Source organism: Tyto alba, unplaced genomic scaffold (assembly GCF_018691265.1).
Source record: "Tyto alba isolate M040663 unplaced genomic scaffold, T.alba_DEE_v4.0 Super-Scaffold_48, whole genome shotgun sequence".
NCBI classification, from domain to species: Eukaryota; Metazoa; Chordata; class Aves; order Strigiformes; family Tytonidae; genus Tyto; species Tyto alba.
The window spans coordinates 8914006-8931204 of NW_024881324.1; the positions used below are offsets into that span (position 1 = coordinate 8914006).

A 17199-nucleotide genomic window follows, 5' to 3' on the forward strand; every position below is an offset into this window, starting at 1 on the left:
CAGCCGAGATTCAGAAACAGACCCAGACTCCTCTCTATTCAATAAGAAAATTATCATCAACATTTTATCACATTGTTTTCCCCAGATTTCCTGTTAGTAGCCAACTAAAACAAGAGACAGGACAGGGGGAGGTCTTAACATTGCAGAAGCAGAATTCAGCTTTCATAATGACATCTGATGGCCCAATAACTAATAAAATCTCTTAATGCATACACTCTTCTCATGGCAATTAGATCTGTAGTCTAAGCATTTCTGGACTTTTTGCCAGGAAAGAATTGGGAAATTAATGAAGGCAAATTAATTATTTGTCCCCATGGTTTCTGATGTAAAAATACAGCTGTTCTTTATCAGCATAATTCATTATTAATGTCTCCCAAAACTCAGCTCAGATATATGCCCATGTTCTTCACATGCCACATTTCTGTTCAGATTAAATATCAAATGGTTTTTAAATACCAAAATGGTGCTGCATTTCTGAGATCTGTTCTGAGTTGTGGGAGAAGAAAGACAAGGACTCCTTTTGATCATACACATGAGTTTTACATGATGACACCATCATTGGCTCGTATAGTCCCAGTTTACACTTATGTAAGTGAGGGAAGCTAGACTCTGTGCCATGGTCTATACCAGTCTGCTACACCACAGCCCAAACGTAGGCTTAGGAAAGTAATCAGGAGTAAAGAAAGATGTCTTTCTGCCAAATTGGGCACCAGACACAGGAATTCAAGTGGATCTATTTCAAAGATCAAGAAATCAAATGTTTACAGCCATTCAGTTATTCTAATCTTTTTCCCCACATGACAGTGCAGCCCCACACATCTCATTCAACAAATTCCACAAGACTTGTTTGCCCGGCCCCAAAGGCACACTGCAGCTCATCAATTTTCTTGACAAGTTCCTTCTCTGGTGAGCGATATATTACCAGCTGACAGCAGTGTGTCAGGGTGAAAAGAAGTAGCCCGCAGTTCAATGCAAGAGGGTCCAGAAACATAGGAGAAAAAATAATAGAGCTAAAATAATGAGGAATGAGAAAGGGGGAGTGTGAGGAAATGCTCTGCCATGTTCTGCACGGACCCTCTGAGCTCTCTCAGGGCCACGTGTGCGGCCTTGGGTGGGTGCCACGGCAGCGCGTGGGAAAGCAGGGCGCGCGGATGCGGGCACAGCTGGGAGCAGGTCGCCCGCTCAGCTGTATTTAATGTGGCACTGGCGGCAGCTCTAATACAGTGGGGTCAAGTAAGGGGACTGCAGGGAAGGCAAGGGGCTGCTGGCCCCGTAGCTTAATGAGGCTAATAATTCCCTTTCCCACAGAGCTGGGCAGAAGGGCTCAGAAAAGCAATTGTGATTTGCCTCTTTCTTTCCAAGAAGAGAATGAGGTACTGCTTAGGTAGCCTGGAGGAGCTGATTATTGCTTTCCTCACAGCGCTCTGCCTAAAGAGGAAGAGCCTTTGCCATCTAAACACAGTGGAAGGAAGAAAGACAGGCACAGGACACACAAGTCCAAAGAAATACACTTATGCTGGTCCTTTTTGCTCAGGATACAGGATCAGCACAGATTTTACAATGTACTGCAGGTGAACTGACATGGCAAATGGGAAATGGGACCTGAATGATATCCAGAGGATTAGACCGAAGCAAAGAAACTCAAGGGCAATTGTTAGAGAAGCTATTGAGGATGATAAGAAGAAAGAGGCATTTGGTAGTAGGCAAGTCAATTGTGTGCCTGGAGAATAGCCATCCTTTTGTAAGGACGGAGCTAACAGAACAGTGATTATGACTGTGCCTGAAGCAAACGTTCACGGTATTACTGAGATGTTTGACAATTTAGTCAGGGGAGCTCAAGATGAAAGCAAAACCCATTAGCACTGTGTGTGCTGCAGAAAAAAGGGAATGAATGATATCTTATATTTATATCACACCTTTCATCCTGAAGGATCCCAAAGCACTCTGCAAACCAGGTATGGAAGTGACTTCTGCCTTTGCTGACATATGGACAACAAGGGTGAAACAAGCCAACTCTTTTAACATCAGAAAACAGCACTGCTGCATAGCAGTTCAGAAAAAAGGGAAAGACAGGTAGGCACAAATCAAAATGCAAAGTAATAATCTGCTAGGCAAGGATGTGGAATAACAGACCAAAAATATGCAGTATTTTCGGAAGTCTTCATTATACTAATGCAAAAAGACTGTAATCAGGATCCGTGCCTTACTGACTCTGGGTGCTGCATACGCACTGCGACAAATAACGTTCTTGCTCCACAGTTTCCCAGCAAAGGCACTGTATACGAGACTAAAATCCAAGTAAAGAAGTGATCTTGAATTTATCCCCTTGTGCTCCTACCAGAACAAAATCACTTCAATTCCTCTGAATTTTCTTGACAGAATGCATGTATCTATCTACCCCTTCTAAGGACTGTATTTCATTTTAGTTTACCCCTGGATATATTTTTTTAAAATAGATGTGTTCATAGGAAGGAAAGAGCAGCTAAAGAGGATCTGCTTTCTTCCTAAAAATGAGGAGGACAATTCATAGGATTTGATCCAACAGTTTCACATCATATTTGTCCTATTTGATTACTGAAATATCATGGACACCCAAACTGCATGTTAGATATAAGCCAATAGCTACAGATGTACAGCTACTGTGGCCTCACATGCTAATAATCTTTACTTTTTAAACAGCCTTACAAAACTAGTGCATATTTTACAAGCTTGGGCATTAAATTTTCCCTTCCCATTTTATTGTAATGATATACAAAAATATTTAGCAAGGTTTTATTTGCTGTGGGAAAGAGAGGCAGCATTTTCTAGGTCATTTTAAGAATATCTTTAACTTTAGGCAGTGAGGAATTACGGGTAAAAAAGGCATAGTGGTGACAACTGAGTTGATGTTACTCATAATCCCTATGTAGGTGTCTTTCTGAAAAAGTGTGTGACAGCTGATAAATGCAGCAGCTTTTATCTACATCCCTTTAAACTCTTAAAATGCAATAAAGGTCCAAGCCAATCTTGTTTTCTATTGCCCCATGATAAGATGCAAATTAACATAAGTTCTGCAAAAGCAGAACTCCCTGGCCAAAGCATGCAAGGTATTTATAGTTGTGGGAAATATCATTTTAAACACAAAAGGCATAAACCCCTCCTACTTATCGAGACTAAAACTGGAAAATCTCACTTTCATTTATTAATTGCAATGATTAAAGAAAGTGCTTGATACAGCTCTAACATTTTGTAGTATCAACATTGGGGTTTTTTGCCTGTAGATGGTGCAGTAGGGCAGCAAAGTTATTAAGTTTTTCCTTAAATAAAGATTAAATAGGGTTTGAAAGCTAGTCATTACCAGATGTTCATAGTTTAGAAACATTTTTCCAGTTTAAAATATGTAGCAAGATTTCCACCCAACACAAAAATGTCAAGAAAAGCCCAGAAAATAAAGAAAATGCCATTTGGTTATATAATATAGTTGGTTTTTTTTTTAATTAATTGTGTGCTTTTCACTTCTTTCATATAGCAATGACAGTGTGGTTATTCAAACAGTCTTTGGGCAACAAACAAAAAAAAAACAATTACCAGGGTTAAAAGAGGCAATGTCATGACCCTTCTCTATAAGCAGGAAATAGACTTTCAGGACCTCAGTCTGTTTTACAGCTGAGGGACTGATCAAATCAGTGGTGTTAATGGCAAGAGAACTTTTTTTTTTGTTTTTTCTCTTCTGTGTTAACAACCTTGATCCTGAGTAACACAAATTCAGGGATAAACCTACAACTCACTAATTCCACAAGAAATAGGTTAACATGAAGGAAGCAGCACATTGATACAGGTATTTTAATAATAAAAATAAAAAAAAATAAGAGGTAAACAGTGATATTATTATTTGCACTGCCCCAGCAGTGTTGTGACTGCTCTATTGCATACTGTAAAATCAACTGCTGATGAGAAAAACACTTGTGCAAAATTGCTTCTTGAATACAGTATTACCCTCTCTTGACATGAGCAGGTTGAAGTGACAGTGGATTTTTGGGAGTTTTAGGCTAGAAATTACGGATGAATTTCAGGTGCAAACTTGGATCCATGTTTGAATGCAAACACTGTGGGGAAGAGGGGGTACAGCCAGACCCAGCAGAGTCTGGCTTGTAACATGACGAAATTCTCATGCGCTGTCATGACTGTAGGTGATTTGCTGACAAAAAAACATCAGCTGTTACGCAGGCAACACCAGAAGTTCATTTTAACTGAGTTCTTTTCAGTCTAAAGCCTTCTGCAACTGTGCATTGTTGCTTTTGTTAATTTATTTGGAAATATAATTCCTTATTTACTGAGGCAGTTTTGCTACCTCGCTTACGTTGCTGTTTGGTCCAGTACCTTTTGGAAAATCCTGGTAAATCAGCTTACGCCCAGTCAAGACAAAAGACCTCCATCCCCTCAACCTGAGATGGGGAGGCCAAGCAGGCAGGCTGTCGAGTGGTTTTAGAGGACAACAGATGCAAAAACATGGGCACTCACGAGGCTACAGGGCCAAGGCAAGAATCAGAAGGAGGAAAACACAGGAGAGGCCCTAGAAATGCCCACCCCTCCCAAACGAAATCTAAGGAGCCATGAATGCCACACCAAGAAACTTTTTCAGAGATGTAAGGCAAAATAATAGATAGGGCCCATTGTCAGAGAGCCCCTTCCCTACCGAGCTTAGTAGTATTGTGGATAACCACACTGGGTGCGGCTCGGAAGAAGCTGATGAAAAAGTAACTTTGTGGGCCTGTGGGCGATGGGTGTACAACACAGGCAGAACCTCATGAGAGCAGAGGAAGGGGCTTGAATGCAGAGCATGACGTGGAGCTCTGCCAGGCTGAACATACCCTGAGATGAGAGTTGAGAACTCCTTTTTGATTTCAGCACCAACCCTAAAAATGACCCTCTGTGTGACTTTGGCCTACAGCTCAAGGCTAAATTTCACCATGCTTTGGTGGTAACAATCCTAATGATGCTAACAGGAGTAAGTCTACTATATTTGCTGTCTGAAGTGAACTTGCTAAAAATCCTGCAAATCAATGCAGGCTACTGTACTTTGCTGTTTTTCTCTGATGAATTTACTCTACAACCTATTTCTCCCTGAAGTGGTATTAAGGAGGGACAACTCTGCTAAAGTCAGTGGAGCTTTACTGTTAGAAAGCCAGTATGAGATTGTAATCAGAGTTCTGATGTGTAACCTAGATAGCATTTTGCTTCATCCCTGAATTTGTCTTTTCATGCCTTTCTCTTATGTAAAAGAGCTTTAACAATGCTTATGACCATCAAATAATGTATTTAATTACCAGAATTTTTAAAGCCCCTTGAGATCTTGCAAGGGAAGATACTCTGGAATGACAAAGCGATGTACAGAACCACTGAATTACAAAGTGGCTGAGGTTAGTAGGAACCTCTCAAGATCATGTAGTCCAACCCCTGCTCAAACAGGGTCAGCCTAGGCAGGTTGCTCAGGACCATGTCCAGTCAGGTTTTGAACATCTCCGAGGACAGAGATTCTACAACCTCTCTAGGCAACCCGTGCCAGTGTTCCATCACCCTCACAGGAAAAAAAAATGTTTTCTTACTTTCAGATGGAATTCCATGTGTTTCAGTTTACGCCCACCGCTTTTCATTCTCCCAGTGGGTACCACTGAGGAGAGACTGGCTCTGTACACAAAGCTCTGTAGCAGCAACAGAATACCTGTTCCATCCTGTGAGATGGCTTAAAATTTCCATGGAGAGAATCTCACTTTCTTTTATAGTATGTGCAGCTTGGATGTAATTTAAAGAATTATCAGGTCACAATGGATAGTATACAACAGGTTTTGTCCCATTTAAATAAAATCTACAGAGCTTTTTCATAACAGTAAAGCCCTATAGTAAACCCAACTGGACCAGTGCAGGGCCATAAGCTCTACCATGCAATGGTCCATACTCTTTAATCAGTATCACACTCCGTTGAACAACCTGGCCAGCTAGCATTCTGCCAGGTAGTCTGAGGACAGTTCAGGGAACAGCATCAGACTGTTTCCAATATGAAATTCAAGTGAAACCCCTTGAAGCTCACATATGGCATCTAAAGGGATGCTATGTGTGAGCAATACTGTGTCCCTTGCCTTGCAGGGACAGAGATTGGGCTTGGCCCATTTTATTTATCAGCACAGACAGACTCTAAACGTATTTCATAAGCCAAGGAAGGTCAAACTCATTATTAATTGCTGTGATTACCTATAATTAGCATTTGAAACCTGCTGAAATTGAATGGGAATGGATGCGGTCACTTACTCCCAAGTATATTGTACCTTGAATGAGAGGTTGTCCCACTTAATTCAGTGTGGGCCCAGGATTCAGCTTATGACTAGTGGTCTACCCTGCAACTTTTTATTTAATGAAAATGCTTAAGACATATGAGTCTCTTCACTTCATAACAAGTGATCTTCATGCAGGTGGCTGAAGTGTGCTTGGCACAGCTGTGTAAGCCAGGGGTGTCAGCCCCACTCCTCTTTCTGGTAGCTATCAAGGCCAGCAAAAGCCCTAGTGTAGATGCTGTAATACTAGAGATAGTTCAGAGAAACTCCCCTATCTCCACAACCAAAAGAAACCTTCTGCTTGCATTTGCAGGATTTGCTGAGTTAGGTCTCTTGATCCATCTACTGGGAAATGTTATTAGTGTAGACAAGGCCCAAATTCAAACAGAATAATAAAAATTATTTCAATTTCTCATAAGAAAAACGAGGCTCTTTTCCCAAACGTACTGCTTCTCCTTAACAGTGAAAGATCTTCATCACACATGTCCTGCAGCATGTTGTTCTTTCCAGATACGGGATTTTGCTGGGAAGTTGTGACACAGTTTGCAGGAGCACTTGCCAGCTGAGCAATGCTTTCACTACTGCTCCCCACACTCCTTAAACACGCATGCTAATTACGTTACAGGCTGTCTGTATGGAGCAATGTAAGGCTGTAGTATTTTCTTAGGAACCACAGTGAAGTCAGCATGTGACTTCAGTTGTGCTAGCCGTGCATCTGCTGTGACCAGAGTTTCTGTTGATAAATAATGACAACCTCATTAAGCATTCACCCTAGAGGTGTTCCTGGTGCTCAGAAGTGCTCATACTTTAAGGTTATCACTGAATACCTTTCTCAGCACCAAGTAGTTGGTGAGAAACGTATTCCTATTTCAATTAGAAGAAAACTGAACATGGATAAAAAGGGGTGTTTTTAATGTCATATACATTTACCCTGGTACATCACAAATGGCTGACATCCAGCTGGACTTCATGTCACTGATCACAATCTTTAAGGCTAGAAGTTGAGTCAGTTTTCAGTTCACTTCATTGTCCTTTTAGCTAGTCTGCATTTCAGTTTGTCTATGAAGATGTTATGGGAGTCTGTCAAAAGCCTTGCCAAAGTCAAAATAAACAATACCCATTGCTCTCCCCTCATCTACCAAACTAGTAATTTCATCCTAGCAGGTAGCCAGGTCAGCTGAACATGACTTTGTCTTCATAAATTCATGTCAACTACTTCTAGTCACCTTCTTGTCCTTCACATGTTTGGGAAATGGCTTCCAGGATTATTTGCTCAATCACCTTCCCAGGCATCAAAGTGAGGCCGACTGGCCTATAGTTTCCCAGATCCTTCCTCCTTCTTGCTCTTCTCAAAGACAGCACTGACATTTGCTTTTTCTAGTCCTCAAAAGCCTTCCTGCCCTCCCCACCAAGATGATCCTGCTCTTCTGAGGGTAAGTCTTCACTGCTCCTGATTTTCCCATGGGTCTAAGAGGCCTGGGATTCCTGAGGCAAATCTTACCAGGGAAGACACAGGTGAAGATGCCAATGAGTACCTCTGCCTCTTCCATGTCCTTTGTCACCAGATCCCATTTGTGAACTCATTTCTATTATGAAATATAACAGCATCTACAAATACATTAACAGGATGAAAATCACAAGGACAACAATAACTCTTAGATAATGATAGGCTGAAGTCAGATAGATACTTCTTCTTGAGGCACGGTAGTAACTATTTGTATTATTATGACCACTTCTTTCTCTTCTCAAAAACACCAAGATCAGGAAACTGCCAGAGGACCTATGAAACTACACTAGCACTGGTCTTTTCAGCTACAATGGCTGATAAGTTCCCTGCTGTTTGCATTGTTCCATCTGCTTTTAAGTATAAATATAAAACAATGAAGTAGAGAAAAGAACAGCTCTGAAGGAACGTAGCTGGAATAATTTACATATGCTAATTTCTGAAATCAGTGATAGCTCATTTGAACTTACAGGATAAATACCAAAACTGCATACAGCCTGGCTCAACAGCTTTTTCTTCCATAGCACAAAGAGATAATATGGGATCACTGCAGGTGTAAAGAGGAATAGCAAAGATAAATAACGAGATCTTAATTTCTGGCTATGATATTAATGTGATCACTGATCATGTCCCTTCTGGTGTCCATACTTCAGAAAGGACATTGAAAAAGGCAGAGGTAGGTCAGCAAGAAACCGTAATTTTAATTTCAGAAAATACATCTTGAAGTAAGAAACTGGAGGATTTTGTAAATTTTCAAGATGAACAGAGATGATCTGTGACCCAGCTAGTCTGTTGGTATGTGTACATGGGGAAAATACTGGGTATTAGGAGATACTGTAATGTACAGAAAAATAGCATGGTGAGTTCGGTGAATGGAAAGTAAAATTAAAATACAGGAAATGAGAGCATCGAGCAAGATCATCTGGGGCTTACAAGTATCACTGCTAGCCTCCATCTCCTACTCCCCACAACAGTGTTGACCTTTTGCATTCACAGTGCAGTGCAGTGCCGCCTTTCTTTCTTCTCAGGATCACATGCCTGCCATGAGGGCAAAGAGAAGACATGGTGCCAGGCACAGACAGAAGGCATTTGTTTTTTCTCCATTCTCAGTCCTCTGCTACAGGCATGCCACTCTCACAGACACTTTGCTCCTGAACAAAATGTTATTACTGAACAGTAAATGGTGGGAGATGTGGCTTCCTGGCTGAAGGATAAATTTTAGTAGTTGTTATATTGTTGGATCTAGTGGAGAAACCAGCCAGTGAATAGCCTCTGTTACACAGATGAGACTAATTATAAATGGTCCTGTTTCGCCTGACTATTTCTGTGGGAAATACCCCCAGTAGCAAGGCTCTCCTGGAACATCATCTGGAGTTCCTAAGCCTCAAGGCTTCCTGAAAACCAGATTCAAGGCCTCTTAACATGGACATTCAAAGCTGCAAGCACTCAAATGCTGTCTGCCTGCTGTGTAAAGCCCGGGCCTCATGCTTGGTCATACTGAATTATCTGGGACACTCGGGTAGAGAGGTGTAAAAGAGCTCTGCTGGAGGCAGGGTGTTGGCCAGACGCATGCAACTTTTAGATAAAGAAGAGAACACTACTTCCTCCTGAAATGTGCCTGAGGAAGGGAAGCCAGCCATGATACTCAAGTACTTCAGTTTCCAGTCACTGACATGACTTAGCTCATGCGTCTTCCAAAGAAGTCCAAATCTTACAACCCACTGACTTCATAATTAAACAGACTTTAAGGCTCAAAGCTCCTGTGAAAGTAGTCTCCTGTGATATCTGGTAACCCTGTATCGATCCTTACGCCAGCTGATGCAGTTGGAGCCAGCATGTGTAATGCTGTTGCGATGGGGGTTTTCACAGCTGCATGTTGAACAGTGGCTAACCGTTGAAAACGGATGATATAAAGCCACAAATCAGGCTCCTCTATGCTACAGAGGGCAAAAAAAGCAGCTCCCTGTTGCCTCTCTCTGTGTACTAAAATAGGAAATGATGGTGCAGAGGCAGCTCCAGGTGGCGGGGTGCTGTGATTGCTCTCCTGTGACCAACCAGCTGCACATTTCTCAACGATTCTAACGCCAAAAACAAGCACCAGCGCTTGGCTCTGCAGTCAGGCGGGGAATCAGCTCGGGGGGGTCCCTGGGGACGCTCTGTTTTACCAGAGGATGACAGGCAGGGAGGGGGCCAGATTTGGGCTGGGTGTGGAGCGCCTTGAAAAGTCGGATTTTCACCAGAGCCCCCGGAACCCGGACTGTCCTAAGGCTGGAGGCACCAAGTTTTGGGCCGTGCTGCAGCCGCCCGAAAACCTCTGGGGAGGGTCGTCATCCCCGCGTCGATGCGGCCGCCTCAGGGCGGGCGGGCGGTCGCTCCTCGGCCGTCGCCCGGGGAAGCTGAGGGCGGGGGAGTTTGTCAGCGCGGTCCCTCAGCGGCTGCCGGGCAGCGGCGGGGCTCCCGCACCCGCCGGCAGCCGCCCGCTCGGTGACATGGAGGCGCCATTTCCTCTGCCCTTGCTTCGCCCTTAAGGCCGCTGCGCCCGCGCCTCGCCTCGCCCCGCACGGGCGGCTGCGGGCGGGCGGGCGCCGCGTCCCCGTCTCCCCCCCCCTCCGCCACACGCACCGCGGAGAGGCAGGGGAAGGGACTGGGAGGGGGGGGCGGCCGGCCGGCTCCTCCGCTAAAACCAACCCTCTCCTAATAAAGCGATGGGCCCCTGGCCGCGGTGCCGCGTTCCCCGCGCCCTATAAATACGCTCCGTGCGCGGCCCGCGGGTTTCGGCCGGCGCGGCTCTGCAGGCGGGGCGGAGCGGAGCGGGGGCCGCCACTCCCGCCGCCAGCAGAGCCCCGGCCCCCGCACCCCAGCGAGATGCCCCGGGTAGACGCAGACCTCAAATTGGACTTTAAAGATGTCTTGCTCAGACCTAAAAGAAGCAGCCTCAAAAGCAGATCAGAGGTGGGGGCATTCAAACCCAGCATGCTTTTTCCTCCGTCCCCACCGCCTAACTTCCTTAACCTTCCTTCCCTCCCTGCTTTATTTTTATTCCCCAGTCTAACGTTAGCAATGCCCTCCCCGATCGAAACGCCCTTTACGCGGCGGGGGGAGGGGATGCCGCTGCTCCTAGGAGGAGGGCAGGACGGGGCCGGGGTTACGGAGCCCGCGGCGTGTGTCCCCCCCCTCCCCTCCCCTCCCCGCCCCTTGGCGCGGCGAGCCCCGGCCCCGGCCGAGCGGGAGGCGGCGGGCGCCGGGAGCCGGTGCCGCGCTGTCCTCCCCCGCTCCTCAGCGAAAATAAAAAGGCGTCGGGGGCGGGGGGGGGCGGAAAGAATTGTTTGCTCCTAGCAGGTGCTTCTGCGGAATTCTGCGGCACTAAGCGGGGGGGTGGGCTCCGGTTTCCGTGGGGGATGCCCGCCGGGAGCCGACCGCTTTGCCATCCCCTCTCCAGGGGAAGGGGGGGTGCCCAGCTAGGCGCCCCGCAGCTTGGACCGGCAAAAGCCGGGGGTGCGGGCCGGCAGGCATCTTCACCCTCAGCCTCGGGGGTTGAAGGCAGGGCTGTGACCGAGGAACTGACACGCTCCTTTTAAAAAATAGTAGTAATAAAACAACAACCAGTGAGGATGCTGGGGAGCACTTCCCACGGCACAACGGGCTGGGATCCCATCAGGTGGAAACTTAACCCCCCCGCGACCTGCCTCCTCCTGCAGCCTGACTTCCATCTGCCCGGGGCTCTGCCACCCCGCTGGCCCAGGGACACTGTCAGCCGGGATGTTGCTGTGGTTATTTCTCAGCAGGGATCAGGAAAAACCCCGGGAAATCCCATGAGGGTTGCCCCTACAAAAAAGACGGCTGCCTCAGGATTGAAGGTGCCTTCTCATTTACCTCACATAACCCCAAGGTTAACAAAGGATTTAGTTGGGCTAATGAAAGAATTATGTTGTGTTGGGGAATGGAAAGAGGATTAAACTTTTCTCCAGTGGAAGTGGAGTTGTAAGGGAGCAAGACCAAGACAAATCAAGTGAGGTAGAAAGACAAGACTGGGAAGGGAAGCGGGGTGGCCATGTCTGTTACAGGCCTATGGCCAGGGATTTGGAGGGCAACAACTAAGCAAAACGTTTTTGCTGTTATGAAGGTGTAAGATTGGAGAGGCCCTTTCAGTAGGAAGATAATATCAGGCTAGTTATTTTGAATTTACAGATAACTATGTCCAGGCTGAGTAACTCCTCATTGTGTGCTATCACTGCTCGTGAGGCCTGTAGGCCCTTTCTTGCCATTTGCTTGGGGACCTATGGTCCTTTTTTAAAAATTCACTGTGCAGGCCTGGCAAACAGGTGGAGCCGTACTCCACAGAGTGACACATGGCTCCTCCAAGTGCAGTGTTTTGTATATTTAGCTGTGTGCAGGCTGTGGAAAGAAGGGCTGCTGGGAAGGGAAAATGATAGGAGGAACATGAGCTGATATGGCAGAGTGGTAACGGGTGGCTATGATGAACTGTTAAAAACCTTTCACATGAGAAAAAGTGCGTGTCATGATGAGGGTCAGTGAAAACCGATGAAGGTTAAGAAATTGGACACCATCACTGAGGCTGTAGCAACAGGAATAAACAGTGTCTGTGAGAGCCAGATCTGAAATGGACAGCGCTGGTCTGCTTCAAAACAAGAATATAAATAAATAGTTCTGGCAGAGGAACAGAGGCAGCATATTACAGTGCCTGTTACCCAGCGGGCTGATGCTTTGAAGCTTATATCAGCAAGCATCTGCTTCTCTGGTGTGAATGCCTCATTTTGCGCGAGGATAGCTTTTTATGCAGTAACTAGGATTAAGCCAGTTTAGAAAGTAAGTTTGGGGTGTTTGCGGCTCTTCTTGTAGGTCTGCTGTGTTGGTACTTGTTATTGATTCCTTGCACTATCTTAATTTTCCATGGGTGCTTTCTCTTTTTGAAAAGATAGCAGAAAATTTGAAGCTTGAATTCAAGTGTCAAAATTGGTTAAAAAAACGATCGGAGTGGGAGCAGCATTATCTGTCTTTGGGGTATTGGTACTCACCTAGCCTGCTATTCTTGCCTTTGCTGGACTTGCCTCTGCAGGCTGTCCAGACAAGTGTCCTGTAGGAAGTCTAGTCATTAATTTAAATTTGTATATTCAAATACTATCAGGAAGCTTTAACAGAACAGCCAATGTCCTAGTACTTTCATATGTCAAAGGTCTAGGTAGGAATTATACTTCTCATGATTTTCTTTCTAAAGCAACTTTTACTGTTGAGTGATGATGAACAATCCTAGAGTCAGAAGTTATTTTCTTATAATGCGTATAACTATAAGCTATAAATTAGCTGTTACCACTCAGGAAAGAAACAAAGAGATGATCAGAAGTGCTACTAGATGAACTAAGGAAAAACAGCTTTGTGATGCTCCTCACTATGTTCATCTTGAGTACACAGCTCTGGTGATCCCTTCACAAGAACAGCATAATATGCTAAAATAGGTACAGAGAGTGTCAGCCAGGATGATCAGCAGTATTGACTGATTTCCACATGAGGAAAAAAATAAACGTACCAGGACTATTCAGTATGGAGAAGCAGCAGCTGTGAAGGATATGCTAAAAGTCTATGAAGGGAGGAGTGGGATGGAAAAGGTGAAACTGAGAAGTATCTCTGGATTGTCTCTCACAAAACAATAAGTAGGAAGCAATAAATGTAATTATCAAGCAAAGGTCATAGTTTTTATGCTATATATAATTCATCTTTGGAATTTATTACTATGGGATAGGCTAAAGGTGTGAAGGATTAAAAAAACTACAAGGCAAGTTCTTTGTCCTTATGTAGCTATTTAGTGCCATGGATTGGAGGAGACCTTTGTCTTTGACGGTCTCTAAACATCAGCTTCTTGGGACCTCAGAAGGTAGGCATGGGAAGGAGTCTTTCAAAACTTGCCTCGTTCTTATGCTCCCTTCCCAGACATCTGGTACTGGCTGTTTGAAGAACTAGGGCACCACATGAACACCTCCAACCCAGTGTGCCGTTTTTCCTGTTCTAATAGACAAAAACCTCATTAGGGGAATCCCTGAAATTATTACTCATAAATGCCTGCTGTTATAGTATTATCAGTTCTGTGGATAATTGCATGAGATCCATCTGGCTGGCTGGCTAAAGGAAGTCACATACGAGAAGTTACAGTAAGAGGAGGTGAGAATCACTGAAAGAGTAATGGCCTTGTGTTCCCTGCATAGCTTTGCATCTTGCCTCAGTCTTCTCTTAAACATACTCTTATCTACTTCTTTCTTAAGTTAATTTCAAAGAGATGTTTTACCTCTGTAAGACTGTAAGGCAGTGGTTCAACTGGTTGTGTGATACTGTCTTTTTTTTTTTTTTTTTTTTCCCTTGGTTCTGGTTAATAAATTACATTAAAACGGAGTAAAATACATTAAATTTTCATGCTTATTTCATACCTATCATCTTCATACTATTTTCTCATGTTAGCTGCAGCTGAAATTCCCATAATAATGTTATGTCATCAGTGATGGGTGGAAAATCGGGCCTTTCTGATACTAACTGGGAAGAAGAATGAGTTTCCATTAAGATGTATCTTCGCTTATTTACCAAAGTGACCTTTGCCTTACAAGCTTATACAAAATGAGAACCTGTTTCACAGTATATCACTGAGGCACCAAGTTCCTTCTCTTATACAAATCAGTAATAAACCCCCAACCATATTAATCAGAATGTAGCTTGCAGTATGCCAGTGCTCAAAATACATTGTAAATAAATAACTGAATTCCTAAATTTTTTATATTGCTTCCATTCTGATGATGGATTTCAGTTCAGTTCAGGTCTCTGAATGTTCCTGGATTAAAACTGAAGTGAAGAGTAATGAAAACTGTGAAAAGAGCCTTCATTTTCACTGTCACTAAAGAGACTAACCTAATATCTTACAGTTGTGCCTTTTTTAGAGGTTTTTTTCCCCTTTTTGCAAGATGCTGAGTAAACCAATGGGAACTGATGTAAATTTGCTATTACCTCTTGCAAATGTAAGGAACAAAATGCCTGATGTTACCATGATCATTTGAGGATGCTGAAGAATAAATAACTTTGAAGATGAAGGCTGACGCCGTTGTAAGAAATTAACTTAGAAACTAGCAGCCTCATGGTTTAATAAGCCAGGGTATGATTGTTCATATTATATGTCACGAGTGATAGTAACCATAGCCAAAAGTAAGAGCTTGTTTTATTATATTGTCATTTACATTAAATATTGGGACAGAGCCTCCTATGCCCTTGGAGATGGAGGAAGTTCCAGCTCTGACTTCTGTGGAGTTAGGACTTCATATTTGGTTTCACAGGCAGCCAAACTAACAGCTGAGTTTACTTCTGTATAAAGTATTCCACAGTCCTCATTGTCCTTTCTTTCTAACCCCATCTGACTAATTTATTTATTTATTTTAATTTTTTATTCTCTTTTTCTTCACCAAGAACTCTCTTTAACACAGAAAACATTATTTTATATTTTCTTTCTTATTTGGAAGGCAGAATTTGTAACAAAATAAATAAATGAATAGAGAGAATGCTGGAATGAAAGGAGGAAGGCCATGAAATGTGAGGAAGATTAAGAAGCATTGTCCAAACCTGCTGTATCTGAAGTCAGTGGCAAAACTCTTGTTAGATTGCAATCAGTTACTTAAAAGAATGTGTGCTTATTTATTGCAGGTTGACCTCACGCGCACCTTCACCTTCCGCAACTCCAAGCAGACATACACAGGAATTCCCATTATAGTGGCAAACATGGACACCGTGGGGACGTTTGAAATGGCCGTGGTAATGGCAAAAGTAAGTCTTGATTCTTATTTCTGCAACAATTGGGAAGCCACTGGGTAACCGTGAGCAGCCTTTGTTAATTTTTTAGCTATGTTTTGGGGGGATCAGGGATGCATGAGTTAAAAAATCCAGAAGGGAAGGTGTGGCTTCACTGCAGAGCAGATGTGCTTTTATAGCCGTACAGTTATCAGAGACAGGGCTCCAGATATAAAATAGTTTCAGTGGAGATGCTTACTGGGTAGCTTCCATCTTGGGTGTAGCTCAGTTTCAGGTGGAGCTTCTAGAACTCAGTTTTTGAGGTCTGTATTGTGCTGCCTTCCAGAAAGAAATTATTAGCTGACAGCAGTTTTGAAAGTGTAGGCTACTGGATAACTGACCTCAAGGCTCATTTTAATTTCTTGCAATGCTTAAGGACATTCAAAATATTGACCATAATTTCATGAAACACATCAGAAACCCAATCCTGAAGGGTCAGGTACGTATGCTAAGTTACCTTTGAAGAGCTGTTTGAAGTTGCCTGGTCTGTTATTCACGGTTACTGTTTCTTTCAGGCAGGATAAGCCTATATGTAAAATGGGAATTTCTGATATCTTGTTTTTCCGCAGCTGAGGGAAGGATGACTAACTTGGACATTAATATCAGTTTTCTTATTTTTGCTAGCATGCAATGTTCACTGCAATTCACAAGCATTATTCTCTGGAAGAATGGAAACTGTTTGCTGCCAATCACCCAGAATGCCTTGAGGTACATTTTCGTAGTGTAAATTATTATGGTATATTGCTTTGTTCTGAGCTCACATACACTGGAGTCTCTTGGGAATACTGTTGTCAAGTGAGGTTTTGTGGAATGAAGATATTTACTGTTCTTAAATGCATCAAGGGAAGTGGCTTGTCCTGGTTTAAAAAGAATAGCTTTTCAAGTCCATTATGAAAGTGCTTATATTAAGATGCAAAACCCCAAACTTTATATATGCCTGAAATGGAAACAGATAAGTATCCTGAACAAAGAAGTAGGAAGTGCTTGGGAATAGGTCTAACTGCTGGGCTGCTGTTGCTGTTGGGAACTGTGGGTAGTGCTGGTGAGGGAGAAGCCTAAGAGCACAAGCCTTGACCTAAGACCATAACCCAAGCGCAGGCTGGCCCTGCACACCCGTGTGCTAGGCAGAGTCTTTGCTATCAGGTGTGCAAGTGGACCCAGAGCCTGTGGGCTGCAGGGGCCCAAGCAGGGATGACCATTGAAAGTTGTCAGGGCGTATGTGTCCTCCATTTACCTCCTTGCACTAGAGCTCACACTGTGCTGCTGCTGGCTGTGCTGCCCGACTTGATCACAGGGTCCTAGCCTGAGCCATTACAGAGAAACACCATTTAGTAAATTTAAACACTGGCTTAAGTATTGACTTTTTCATATCCAGATTTCTTCTGTGTTCTTCTGGCAGGCCCCTAAGCCAGGCGAGGCAGTATAAGAGCATGCCTGGCTCTCTCCCCTCCTCCTCAGAGTTCAGTGCAGTTTCGAAACATTTTCTGTATAGAAAAGAACAGCTCACAGCTGACTTGTATCTTTACCTGTGGCACATTTTAGAATTACATA

General features: G+C 43.8%; 1 protein-coding gene across 1 annotated transcript in view; it reads left to right on the forward strand.

Moving 5' to 3' along the window:
• The first annotated feature begins 10415 nt into the window (after nucleotides 1–10415).
• Nucleotides 10416–17199, forward strand: part of GMPR (guanosine monophosphate reductase) — a 48312-nt gene continuing 41528 nt past the window's right edge. The window contains exons 1-3 of the mRNA XM_032987743.2: nucleotides 10416–10764; nucleotides 15505–15624; nucleotides 16273–16356. Coding sequence (XP_032843634.1) covers nucleotides 10678–10764; nucleotides 15505–15624; nucleotides 16273–16356 — 291 coding nt within the window. The 5' untranslated portion in view covers nucleotides 10416–10677. The remainder of the gene's footprint in view (nucleotides 10765–15504; nucleotides 15625–16272; nucleotides 16357–17199) is intronic.